A 14,106-nucleotide genomic window follows, 5' to 3' on the forward strand; every position below is an offset into this window, starting at 1 on the left:
AAAATGTTAAAGAAATCATAATCCAACCAGGTTAGATGAGAATAAATAAGAAAAATAAAATTAAACCAGCAACTTCTAAAACTAATTAAAAAGTGAAAAATTGAAACGGGTAAAATAATCACCACATAATTTTACCATTAGACTATTTTGAAAAAATTCAAATTAAAATTCAAGAGTCATTGAAAATAAGAAAATGACTAGCGTTAAAGATTAAAATCTCTCGGTTTTATAAACAAAAAAAATAATCACCGACACTTAATCTTACTTCTCTTAAATGCTTTTTCTGTCCTTTTTTTTTATTTTTTTTGTTTTTTTTTACTCCACGGAATATGTACTTAATATATGACATATATGTTTTTTTATAAAATTATAAAGAATAAACTCTTTAGTAATACATCATATGCAATGCATACGAACAATAATTTTCAATATATCTAAATTTTAAAATATTTTTATTATCTTTTTTTAATATCTAAGGTCCTTAATAGAACAATACACAAAGAAAAGGAGGATGAACCTCGAACTGAAGACTCCGAGATCAATCACTACGCCTCTTAGCCAACTAAATTAAGTGGCCTAGAAGCATACCTTAAGTATATATAGTAAAGCATGTTTAGTTGAAATGAATATTGAAAATTGTGGTAAAGGGATTTGTTATTATGTCATTGTCGTTTCTAAATCACAAGGGAAGGAAAATGCAATTTCAATGCCTAACTCAATCTACAAAATACCAGAAAAACAACTGGAAAAGCTACCTATTCAATGCATTGATAGAGACCTTCTTAAGATGAAGAAGCAAAACCAGAAGGGGTCATCAGAATTGACTTGTATTAGGGTTAAAACAAGACCTAGTCAGAGCCCTAAATCTGTGCAACCATCAATTAGTAGTACCTTATATCTAAGCAATCTCTGTGTTTTTTCAAAATAATAAAAAGATAAAAACTTCGTTTATTTTATAGAAAATATTTAAAAAAATATATTTTATTAATAAAAAGTATATTATTTAAAGAAAAATTAGATCATTTAATTTTATAAGGTTAAATATTCTTTAGATTTTTAAAACTTTATTAATGATACTAATTTTTATATATTAATTTATTAATATTTGTTATTTTTAAACATTGCAATTAAACATTGAAAAATAGATTATTATTGATAATATTTTCGACACACAAATTATATTTTTTTAAAAGGCAAACAATGAGTTGGCCTTGTGATAAGCATTTTTAAATATTGACTGTTTGGTTGTATTTGTCACTTACATCACCCTTCATATGAGTGGATGTGATGGATGTAATATTTCTTATATAGAAAATATTTTAGTTTAAAATTATTATTATTATTAAATTTAGTCTCCTTTCAATTTTATTTTAAATGAAAATTTATTTCTTAATTTAATAATATAGTTCTATTTAATAATATGATAATAGAGAGTAAATTAAGAAAATACTAAATAAAATTTATTGTATTAATAAAAAAATAAAAACGTTTTAATAAATTTTAAAAAATTGTAAGAATCCATTTATTAATAATGAAAACTCGTAGCCTAAATAATAAATTTTTTATTTTTAAATTTATTATATTTACTTTTTTTAATATATATATAATAATGGGTAGGTGGTTAATATTTTTAAGTTAATTTTTATATGATATATTTGCCACAAAGATCCTATAAGAAAAAGACAAGTGGAGTCAAAAAATAATAAATATGATGTAAATTACAATAATAGATTTATGAAGCTCGAACGAGTTCACAAAGAACTGGTTCAATATATATTTCTTGCAAGCTTTGCATCTTTATTTTTAAATCTCTCTTTCTATATAATGGTCAAAGCTGAAGGGCAGAGAGAATAAACAGAGAGAGAGTTTTAAGTTTTACAGACTTGTGAAGACAATGGAGGCAAGAAGAGGATTGTTCTTGCTGATGATTTTAATGATGATTACAAACAATGGAGAAGCACAACTGACAGAGAACTTCTACAGCTCAAGCTGTCCGGCAGTGGAAGCTATAGTGAAGCAGGCGGTGAGCACAAAGTTCAGCCAGACGTTCACTACAATTCCGGCAACTCTTCGTCTGTTCTTTCACGACTGCTTCGTTACTGTAAGCATTAAGCCGCTTATATATTTTTATACGACATAACATGTTTTGATTGATTGGAAATATACACTTAGAATTTTCCTTTTTAACACATACCATCTGCATGAGTTTTTTATCATTAAAAAAGCAAGAAGAACAAAAATTCATTGGTGGTTTTTGCAGAAATTGATGTGTGGTTTTGGGTTGGAATTGGAATGGTCATTCTTGGAGGGCTCAGTAGGGGATGATCATAATTTAGGTATAGTTTTGAGTTTGAATGTCGTTGCGTGTCCCAGTTTCCAATTACCTAATCGTATTAAAAACATAATTTTCAATTCAAAGTTGGTTAGTTTTACAAATTTAGAAATGTGAACCACACGAATTAAAATTAGTTTTGGTAACACAAATGGAAATCCTTCTTTATTAATTTTGCATAAAAGACTAAAAATTTTTAATTTGTTAAATATCGTAGAAAAGTCTATGATATCCGGGGGATGGAAACTGAAAAATGAGCTAATAATTTTTTTACTGCTATAAAAATTAAATGGTAAAAACTAAAATTAAAGAAATTTATAATTTGACCAATTAATGAATTTTTTTATACTACAAGGACTAATAGTAAATTTTTTATTATATTATATTTTTAGAAAATTCATTAAACATAGTTTTGATTCTATTAAACTTTTTATATATATTTAGCTATTAATTCTTAAAAACACACCAAAATTATGCTGAAATATACTTAGAAAATAGATATAATAATTAAACTGTATGACGTAATCAAAAGTTGAGAAATATTTTATTGAGTTTTTCTTTGTTAACGACCACAATTCATCATAATTGTAAATCACCCAAAATTTTTATTTTAAATGCATAATTTTGATGTGAAGAAGTGCAATTTCGAGATTTAGTACTTGATAAGCATAAGCCAACTGAATATAGAACAAATATAATCTGTAAGAATTGAAGCTAACCTTAATTTATGTTTGGCTTCTAATCAAGGGTTGTGATGCCTCAATTATGGTTTCATCACCAAATGGAGATGCAGAGAAAGATGCTTCAGACAATCTCTCTCTTGCAGGAGATGGCTTTGATACTGTCATAAAAGCGAAGGCAGCAGTTGAAGCACAATGTCCAAATGTTGTCTCCTGTGCAGATATTTTAGCAATCGCTGCAAGAGATGTCGTCGTCCTGGTAAGTAAACCTATCAGAAAATTCTTACCTAAACTCGATCCACGTTACTAATACTCATGTTTTATTGTTTGATGTGACAAAAACTCAGGCCGGAGGTCCATCATTCAGCGTAGAGTTAGGGAGAAGAGATGGCTTAATTTCTAAATCATCACTTGTGTCTGGAAATCTACCTGAACCTGACTTCACTCTTTCTAAACTCAACGCCATTTTTGCTAAAAACAACCTTAGCCAAATCGACATGATTGCACTCTCAGGAGCACACACATTAGGATTCTCTCACTGCAACCGTTTTGCAAATCGTATCTATTCATTCTCTCCATCTTCTCCTGTTGATCCTTCTCTGGATCCTGACTACGCCAAGCAGCTCATGGCTGCCTGTCCTCGCAATGTTGACCCTGTCATAGCCATAGACATGGACCCAACAACGCCACGAACATTTGACAATGTTTATTATCAGAATCTGGTTGCTGGTAAGGGCTTGTTTACTTCAGATGAGGTGCTGTTCACTGATCCTGCGTCTAAGCCTATGGTTGTTGATTTCGCTAATAGCCCTGGCGATTTTAATGGAGCCTTTGTCACGGCTATGAGAAAACTTGGTAGAGTTGGAGTTAAGACTGGCAGCCAAGGTCGCATAAGGACAGATTGTACAATCCTTAATTCTTAGTACTTGAATGTGTTGCTTGTGCTTGTGTAATTAGAAATTGGATTATATAGCAATAAAGGAATAAGCATACACAACTCCCATGTGATAAAATGTAAGAAATAATATATATTATTGAAATTTTCTTTTCAAGAGAAAAGAGTACGGAATAACTATTTCGTTAACGAAGAAAAAATATAAACACGTTTTAATAAATTTCTAAAAATACAAAAAATGATTTGTTAATAATAACAATATCTAGAAACTAAATAATATTTTTTTTTTGTTAATGAACTTAAATTGAAACTTCTGAGCTAAATGAAACAAAAAATTAAAAATAGATTAAAACTAAACTTCCCTAATCCTTTTATATACTGCCCACAAAATGGAAATGTCATTCCCAACTTAAAAGAGAAACATTAGAATGAGCAATAATTCAATCCCAACAAAATTTCAAAAGAATGAACCAAAAATAATTAATGGATTATTCAAATAGAATATTACAAAAATATACAACATTTCAACATTCCAAAGCTAATCTCCTGTGACTAAATGGCAGCACTCAGGTTACATATTTTATAAATAAATAGTACAAAAAAAAAAAAAAAAAACCAGAGACTTACATATGACAGTTTCTCTGGAGTGTGCTTCACTTTCTGTCTTTTTAGTAATGTGTTCAAAAAACACATGAAGAATTTCTCAAAACCTTGCATGGAGTATACAAACACCACAGTAAATGGATGAAGAACTCCATAAGAGCCTGGTTTAGTTCTCGTTAAGATCAAGTACGAGATTTTCCATAGAGGTTCGCGTAGACGACCTTCGTCCGATGCACAAGAATCATGCTCAAGACAACTGCAAATATGCAAAATGCAGACATAATCATGGAAGTAAGGAAGTAGCATATGGCACCTTCACATTTCAGTGGGTCATCGAGACGGAGGTGCGAAGACGCTAATGCTGGATTCCACTTGTGGTGATGATGATGCTCATGAGCCTGCCTTTCGGCTTCTCGGTCGTAAATGCTGCTTGCAATTAGACCAGAGAAGACAAGAGAACCTGCAGGATTTGCTAGAGTGAGGAAATTGTACAAAGCACCAAACTTTTTCAATCCAAACAACTCTGAAGCCGCGGCTGGCACAATTGCCCAATGAGCTCCATAGCCTAAGCCAATCAGTAAAGTACCAATGTACATTGCCCCAGGCCACCCAAAAGCAAAGAACACATGGCCAATAGCCATAATAAATTGTGCAACAGCCATTGCCACTGGCCTCGGATAAGCATAATCCCTGAATAATGTCGAATATATGAGGCAGGAGAATAACCGTATCAGAATTTGCATAGAAGTACATTAAGAATGCAGGAGAACACAAATCAGTTCTTACCTTACGATAATCTCAGAAAAATAACCCCCACCGATACGGCCAAGAAAGTTCCAGATGCTGATCATGGACACAAATATATGTGTATTATCATACCCAAGAGATTGGCTCATTTGACCCAGGTTATCAATCACAGTCAGCCCAGATCCAGAACCCAATAAAAGTGAGATAAAAATAAGCCAAAAATCTGCCTTGATCAATGCCTGCATCAAGGTGAAATCCTCACCTCTATGCGGACCTCTTCTCCTTTTGATCCTGACTGCTCCTTCTGCAGCTGCTTGGAATAATTTGGCCTGCAACTGCGCAATTCGCTTTTGCCTCTCTGATGCTGGAAGCAAGTCTACTTCCTTAGGCTTCTCATCTTCTACCTCACTGAATATTACCTCAGGTGTACCCGGTTCAGATCTTCCAGCTTCTTGTCTCTGTGACTCGGGTAATAGTGTCTCTTCTGCTGGATCTTTAGGTTCTTGGAAAAAGGTCAATGAAATAGGAATCACAATGGGAAGCAAGATGAGAACAAACAAAACAACTGTAAAAATTATGATAACAGTGTGGCTCAAATCAACTAGATCTTCAAGAAGCATGACCCCCATCAAGTAAGCTGCCAAAAGTAGACACACGCTATATACAAACGTAAAGCTCGTGCTATCAGATGGTCTGACTTGTCTGTGACCTCCAACAGGTCTTACGATGAACATTAGAGCAATGACTACCATTGTCGGCCCTACTGCAACCATGAATATGAGAGATGCATGGTTAGGGGAATGGATCATTGTATATATTTGGGTCAAAATTGCACCACTTAAACCAGCAAAGCCTTTGAGTATTCCCACAACAGGACCCCGGCTTTTCGGAAAGTTTTGTACACATGAAACCAGAGCAGCTGTATTGAAGTAGGTTTCACCATTGTTCGCAATAAATATAAGAATGCACATCTGCGCACCAATATGAATCACAAATCATCAAATGTAAGACAGGAAATAAGGTGGAAAACTCTTCATAAATAGTACAAACTAAGAATGTTGAGAAGAAGATGGCACAAAAGTTATTAGAAACTAGTCATTTGCACATATTGGCAGCATAAAAGGTTCAAACATAATGTGAAAACCAAGGAAAAGCTTCATCTTTTGTGATATAATCAAAGAAAATAGTTTAGAACATGTAATCTGGCCTAATATATGTCAAAGTAACCAAAGATTTCCATAAAAGCATTACCCTCACCAGCGCGCCCGAGAAAAAAGAAAACAAGGAGTCCATATCATACATTAATTAAGAAAAATTTGGTGCCAGTAATGAACTGTAATGCATTGGCAGGACGCATATTGGCAACAAGAACAAAAGGGCAAATTTGTTTTAAGGAGTAATTTGTATGCACTGTTATATTGGAACAGTGCTCACTAACAGCAATCACTTAAGAATGCAATGAATTTTTAATTCAGCAATTTAAATGACTCTCATTACATTCTTCAAGATTAACCATAATGATCATAGAACCCACAATTAAAACAGAAGCTTTCAAGAACTGCAATGAAGGTGTAGATTAAGTGGACAAAGCATAAAACTTCAACAAAATTGTAGATCCAATGGAACAAGAAGTTCCAATGAATTTATGTCATACAGATGGAAAAGCAGAAATGAACAGCAAAGAATAGAACAAAGCAAGTCAACGAATTAAACAATTGGATAAACCAAATTATCGATTCAAATAAAATCAGACAACAAACCATAATATAAGTGAAAGATTTATATGTACTTACAGCCCACAAAGGCAAAACAGGAGCTCGACCAGTAACAACAAGCCAAACCCATGCGTAGCCAATTAGATTCTGCAAAGCACCAACAAGCAAAGCACCCCATAAAGGCAAGATTTCAGACAAACTCCCAGCCAAGAATCCAACACTGTCCCCAAGATCCTTAGCCACACCCAAACTAGCAAGCTGCCTCTGATTATAGTTCAACGAGCTCTTTATAACTGGTGAAATACTCCCAAACAAATACCCAACACCCGCACATGATTGTATCCACATTGCAGCCACAAAAACCAACCATCTGTTATTGAATAAGGAAGCAAATCCCTCCTGAAACTTACCCATCATCACAAAAACAACAAAAAATCGAACTTTTTGATCTTTTACTGTTAATCTTGCTCTGTGGATTAAAGCAGAACAAGAACAGAGAAATGGGCAGGGCGGCTTGAGGGCAGGCTGGATAAGCTTTTCTTAGAAAGAGAGGAAGTTTTGAACTTTTATATGCAAAAGAACAAAGAGGGTCATTGAAGAGGATGATGATGATGATGACGACATGAGACGTGCTGTTTTTGGTCGCCGATAGTGGGGAGATGGGTTGTCCGGTCTCGATTTTTATCATTTGTACACACAAACATCCACATCAGTATACGATGTATTTGCAGAAATGCCACTCACTTTGTACTTTTGATTATGTAAAATTATTATAATTAATATTTATTATTTAACTAGTCATTTTATCCGCATTTTAGATATTTTTTTTTATATAAAAGACTATATACAGATTCAATCATGCATTTACCTCAAATTAATGATTTGATTTTTAATTTCAGGATCAGATAAATCAAATTTGACATCACTAACATATCAGTCAACTTTACTAATGAGTGGTTGGCTATTCTGGTGAAATTATTTTTGCATGGAATAATATCCAATGGAACAGTGGAAATTAATTAATTTTATAGAAGAAAATTGGAATATAAACAAAATGTTGTTGATAAGTTGCATTAGCTGTATTTATTAAGAGATTCTTTTTGACAACATGACTACAACTACACAAAGCCAAAGCCCTATCTTTAAATATACATAACAGAGAATGACTGTTTTTGAGACCTATACTATACCCCTAGAGCTTATTTAACATATTTTTTCTACATTTTTAATATTTTTAAATGATAATTTTAAAAAAAATAATTAAAACACTTTAATTAGTAAAAAATTCTTAAATTACTCGTTTTACCTAATTATTTCAACTTTAATGACTTTTTCTACATAAACTTACCACTAAAAAAATGAGATACTTAAGAGAGAGAAAAGAGAATGAATGATTAATAGATTTTAAGAGAATGTAAAATTATTGTATAGAGAAAAAGATAATGTGTTTTTTTTGTAAATATTCACCTTTATTAAAAAAAATTATAATTTTTATTATAAAAAAACATATTTTCATTCAATAAAATTTAAATTCAAGAATCCAAATACAACTTAACAGTTTTAAGTTGAATTAAGGGTGTCTTATTTATAGAAAATAATAAAAATATTTTTCTATTGTTTAATTTTGAATTTAAAATTAAAAAATATATAGAAATGTTAATAAAATTTTAAAGGGTAAAAAAAATTAAAAAATATTTTTTTATATAATTAAAAAACAAAATACTAATTCTTCCAACACTGGGAATTGGTGATATTTAATTCTATTCCGCAGCAATGTTTAGTTTTTAGATTAACTGTTTAATTTACTAAAAATTAACTGTTTTAAAATTATAAGATATTGAAATTTAAATTTAACTAAATTTAAATAAAAATATGAGATTAATAATTTTTCTTAAAAAAATAGCTTTTATTGTGTTTTTAGTGAGGAAATAATATGGGAAACTTTTGATTAATTTTCCAGCTGTGTTTTGATGGAGATGTAAATTCATTTAAAATTTGATTAAAATATATGAATTTATCATAAATTTTATTATTATTTTCTGAATAATTCTCATTTAATTTTATATATTTTAATTTAATAATATATATATTTTTTATTAATAATTTTCATTTAAAAAAATTAATATTTCTAAAATAAATTAAATTCTAACTTTTAAAAGAGAACATCTAAAAGATTTATAAATATTATTATAAAATATTATATTTTAAAGTATTATATATATTATATAATAAATTAATATTTTGTATCTATTTTATTAATATAATAAATTGATATATATTTTTATCAATCATTTTATATATTAGCAATAATAATTAAATATAATTTATTAAATACATAAAATAAATTTATTAAAATGAATTATGAACAATTAGTTATTATCTACGAGGTATCATATATTAACTATATTTAATAACTAAATTAATTACAATTAGTTATTATTTATATTTTTATATTTTTTTTAGTTTACAATATTAGATTTTTGAAGGACTTGTATGTTGCATATGGTACGTATGGTAGTTACACTTCCCTTAGCATTCTTCAGCGAGACTCTACCACATTTTCTCATTAGTTGCTTAATCGGTGGCTAATTCATGCTAGCCGTTTTTAATTTTCTTAAAAATAAAAAATAAAAAAAAGTGATTATATTAGGGATATGATTTTAGGCTAAATTTACTTGTAAGGTTAAAATTTATATGTTTAAAGGTTTAATTCAAATATCATCATCCACCCAAATGTGAATTAATTTAATTTATTTGTGTTGATAAAATATTATATAATTAATATAAAAAATTAAATAAATAAATAAAATTATGAATACCACTCTTTTCTTCTGAGTGATCAAAATGAGATATCATTATTTCCTTTTGTTTTTTTATTTCTAAAAGTGAGACATAAATGTTAATGTTAAAAGGAGAAAGGAAAATAGAAAAAGAGAATATAAAAATTTGAGAGCTTTAGGATTTTGTTGTCATTTTTCAGATTTTTCGTTGAGTTCTGTTTTGGTCTTTTGAGATTTTCTTATTATTTTTCTATGTTAATGTTAAAAGGAGAAAGGAAAATAGAAAAAGGGAATAGGAAAATTTGACAGCTTTAGGTTTTTGTTGTAGTTTTTTAGATTTTTCTGCGAGTTCTCTTATACTCTTTTGAGATTTTCTTATTATTTTTCTTGCCTTCAAACGATGAGAGTTTTGTTTTACTCTCAGTAATTGCTCATTCGATTATTAAAAATACATGCAAATGTATTTAACATTTTTAAAAATCTACTAATTAATTTTTTCATTAATTTTAGTCATTAAATATTGATGACCGTCAGGCTTCCTTTGCCTTGAGCGAGGCCGGGCCCAAGAGGAGAGCAATAGCCCAAAGCCCATCAAGTCCTCCTTTAGCAAGACCGACCCAGCGTTTCAGATTTCGATCCGGACAAGCATAGTAGGCCAGGTCCTCCATGAGCCCGGGTCCAATAGGAAGAAGTCCAACCCATTGAAGTGGTGTGGGAAAGAATAGTAGGCCCAAACACCTCGCAGCCCTACCCGCATGCGCACTGAAGAGAATTAAATGGTCGCCTGGCGTGGTAAGGAGTCCTGACATATTTGTACGTACGGAGCTAAGTGACAGAGACAGCTAGCATTGTAAGAGAGAGGCAGATATACATCACAGGAGGAGACAAAAGGAGGGGGCTTCTTCCTTCTCTTCCCTAGACTCCATTTTTATTTTCTCTCTGCAACTCTTGCCTAGATATACTATTCTAATTCATAAGATCTGACTTGAACGTCGGAGGGTCTCCACCGGGACATCCCCGGTATACCCCTGACCGTTTTTCCTTATTTTGCAGGTCCTTTCATCAAATAGAATATTGAGAGACCCATTTGATGGACCCATATGAAGAACCAAGAAGAAAACTAGATCTATCATGATCGATCATGGAGCAGGAGGAGAAAAAGATTTATCAAATGGCGCCGTTTGTGGGAACGAAGGGATTGTACTCTCTTTAAAGTTTCCAGATCCACCCATTGAGATCCACATAAGGTATGAAAGTTTGTGCGAATAACCCAGCTGAAGAGAAAGTTTCATTGTGTTAAAAAAAAAAATATTTTGACAGTATTTCAGATAGTTTGTTTCAATATTTATTAGGTTTTATTACGGCTGATTTTTTCTTTGAAATCTGGTGAAGCAAAATTTCAGATCGGCTGTAAAATTCCAGGTTAGCAAGTTAGAGAGAAAATTAATAAATGAAAAATAGGTGAGGTCGGACTAACATTTCAGGTCGGATAGGGCATGAGGTCGAATGGGACACGATCCATGGCCATCTAACTTGATTACACAGCAGTGTCCCCCAAGTATCGGGGCAACATGGAGACAATGAGAAATGATCAAATGTCCAGGCTGATCGAGGTGGATGAACTCAAACTCTGTACGTCGTCCAACTTGAAGACGAGGTCGGTTGGGTTACGAGGTCGGCAATCCTTCAACCTCTGATTGAACAGACCTGCTTTAGCACCAAGACGCTTGATCGAAGCATCGAGGAATCTGTATGGTCAAGCCCGTAGGTCGGACACTCAAGAGCTGGACAGGTCGAGCAACGATGGTTTTACAAAGACCAGACTCTCACCAAAAATCTAACATTGCTTTCTCTATTATCTTTTCTAGTTGCTCAGATTTATTTATCCATGGCCGATTTGTACGGAACTGCTCCTTCTCCAGTTCCGGAGCTCGAAGAAATCTCCTCCTTCACCATGCTCTCTCTTCTCCTTCTCCCCCGATGCCGCCGCCGACGTAGACTAAACCTCCGGCTGAATTGTTATTCGGCCGCTCCCAAGATTGCCGAGCAGATGGCGGCAACTCTTGCATCAATTTCTTTGATCCCGGTAGTTACTTCGCCAAAGAGACTGCGAAAAATGCTGTCTCTTCAGTTATTTCAAAGAGAGGGGTTTCTGAGGAGGATGATCTAGGTGGCTTAAGCTGCGATAGCGAGAAAGGTGTAGATGTGTCAGAGGTGCCATCAGAAACGGTGCGGCCTAGAAGCTCCTCGAAGAGAAGCAAAGCTGCAGAGGTTCATAACTTATCCGAAAAGAGGAGGAGGAGCAGAATTAATGAGAAAATAAAGGCTTTACAGAATCTTATTCCAAATTCCAATAAGACCGATAAGGCTTCAATGCTGGATGAGGCAATTGAATACTTGAAGCAGCTTCAGCTTCAAGCACAGTCTGTAGGGCGGAAATAGGTGTTTGAACTCCATGTGGTTTTCAAGTCAAATTGTAACACATTTTTATTTATTCTATTGAGGCTGGTGAAAGAGCTACGAGTTAATTTGGGTTCTTCACACATGCCCTCTTGAGATGGGATGTTAACAATGAGAAATGGATTAAGTTTGCATCCCATGTGCTTACCAGGAGTTCTACCACCTATGAACTTGCCCATGACAGGATTGAACTTTGATGAGGGAAGTGGACTATTAGATACCAATGCAGCAACAGACAATTGTTCTGCCTTCAGCAGCAAACATCACCTCCTCAGAAACCTCCTATGGTTTTGATCCACTTATTCAGGTTCATTATGAACCCCTCAATCTCTCCACATCTTCAAAGGAAATCCACTGATCAGGCATCATGTGAGTGGATTGGCGCGAACCGCACTTCCAACTATGGACTCGCACTCACTCGGTCTTCGAAAACCTGCACTCATCTGAAGTGGTGCTCGCAACATTTTGGATAATCATGCCGATTGATGATTGAAATAAGGTACACATAACTTGTCACGTATCATTAGCATAATTGCTGTTGGAGAAATTTACAAGCCCTTAATTACTTATATTAAAAACTCATGATATATATGTATGCTCCAGTTACCCAAATCGTACTTTGCTGTGTATATTTATTATTTTGCTTCAGAATTTCAAGAGTGCCTTTACTTATTGGCAATTATTTTTAATTAAATATTATTGAATACAAATGATTTCATAGATTATTAAAAGGCATGCTTCGCATGTAAATAGTAAGACTAAATTTAATTAAAATATACCTCTATGAGTTTAGATATCTTGATAATTGCTTACATTTTATAGATTGAAAAAATCCTGGAGAAATTTACGCATGCAAATATTATTTATTGAACTTTTGAATTGCATGAGTTAATATTGTTAGTTAGAGCTAATATTTACGTTCATCCGAAATATGAAACTAAATGACATGTGCGACATATTATTTATTGATGAATATTATTGAATTAACAAACGAGCATCCTCGTTATATACGCTCTGTGCAAGCTTTTATTTTGCAGAAAAATCCTGAATCTCGCTCAAAGATCTCAAGCAGGCACAGAGCCCGAATCTTGCGCAAAACCTCAAGGAGGTACAAGGCTGGCAGATCTCAAAGATCTCCCGGAGCAAAAACGGCCGGCGAAGATCTTAAAGATCTCCGGAGCAAAAACGGTCGGCGAAGATCTCAAAGATCTCCCGGAGCAAAAATGGCCGGCGAAGAGCCGAGATCTCCTGGAGCAAAAACGGTCGGGATCCCCAAGATCTCCCGGCGCCACAGGACCCGGATCCCCAAGATCTCCCGGGTGCCACAAAATCGAACTGAGAGCCTGAATCCCATGCAAGGCTGTAACGACCCCAAAATGGACCGTCACCGGCGCTAGGATTCAGGTCGGCTTAAGGCCACCAGAACCCGTAGCAAGCCTGCTATACTCTCTGTGACCTGTAAACCTCATACATGATCATACATTTCTGTGAAAATAAAACTCTTTTCTGAACCAAGACTTAACCTGTGCATGCACTATCTCCGTACTCTGTACTCATGTACTCTGTACTCTGTATCCCTGACTAGAGCTTGCTCTAGATGGGTTAACTCATACCTGTTAAGCCTGGTTTTCACATACAGGAAAACATATATACATATACAGATCATGTACAAAACATACATCACTAGGTCAAGCAACAACTATTACATCTCTTTAATATTACATGTCCACTCTAAGCTATTACAGATCTCTTTTCTCTTCCTGTACTCTGCTGGACTGTCCCTGTACATTGAACACTGAACCTGCAAAACTGGGGTTAAGGGAGTGGGATGAGCTCTATAGCCCAGTGAGTAGAACAGTAAAACATCTCAGTAAAATATGATCTCATGGAATGC

General features: G+C 33.4%; 2 protein-coding genes and 1 pseudogene across 2 annotated transcripts; 2 read left to right on the forward strand and 1 right to left on the reverse strand.

Moving 5' to 3' along the window:
* Positions 1 to 1,770: 1,770 nt before the first annotated feature.
* Positions 1,771 to 4,522, forward strand: LOC110601389 (peroxidase 55). Its single transcript, XM_021738502.2, has 3 exons — positions 1,771 to 2,101; positions 3,080 to 3,271; positions 3,360 to 4,522. Exons 1-3 carry the CDS (start codon positions 1,895 to 1,897, stop codon positions 3,933 to 3,935), a joined length of 975 nt encoding a protein of 324 aa, XP_021594194.1. The 5' UTR covers positions 1,771 to 1,894; the 3' UTR covers positions 3,936 to 4,522.
* On the reverse strand, positions 4,374 to 7,615 carry LOC110602347 (protein NUCLEAR FUSION DEFECTIVE 4). The gene is made up of 3 exons (XM_021739847.2): positions 7,051 to 7,615; positions 5,297 to 6,228; positions 4,374 to 5,200 (listed from the first exon to the last, which is right to left on the reverse strand). The coding sequence occupies exons 1-3, from the start codon at positions 7,387 to 7,389 to the stop codon at positions 4,693 to 4,695; spliced, it is 1,779 nt and encodes a 592-aa protein (XP_021595539.1). The 5' UTR covers positions 7,390 to 7,615; the 3' UTR covers positions 4,374 to 4,692.
* Positions 7,616 to 11,640: 4,025 nt separating this feature from the next.
* Positions 11,641 to 12,570, forward strand: LOC110602027 (annotated as a pseudogene).
* The last annotated feature ends 1,536 nt before the right edge of the window (positions 12,571 to 14,106 follow it).

This window comes from Manihot esculenta, chromosome 15 (assembly GCF_001659605.2).
Source record: "Manihot esculenta cultivar AM560-2 chromosome 15, M.esculenta_v8, whole genome shotgun sequence".
NCBI classification, from domain to species: Eukaryota; Viridiplantae; Streptophyta; class Magnoliopsida; order Malpighiales; family Euphorbiaceae; genus Manihot; species Manihot esculenta.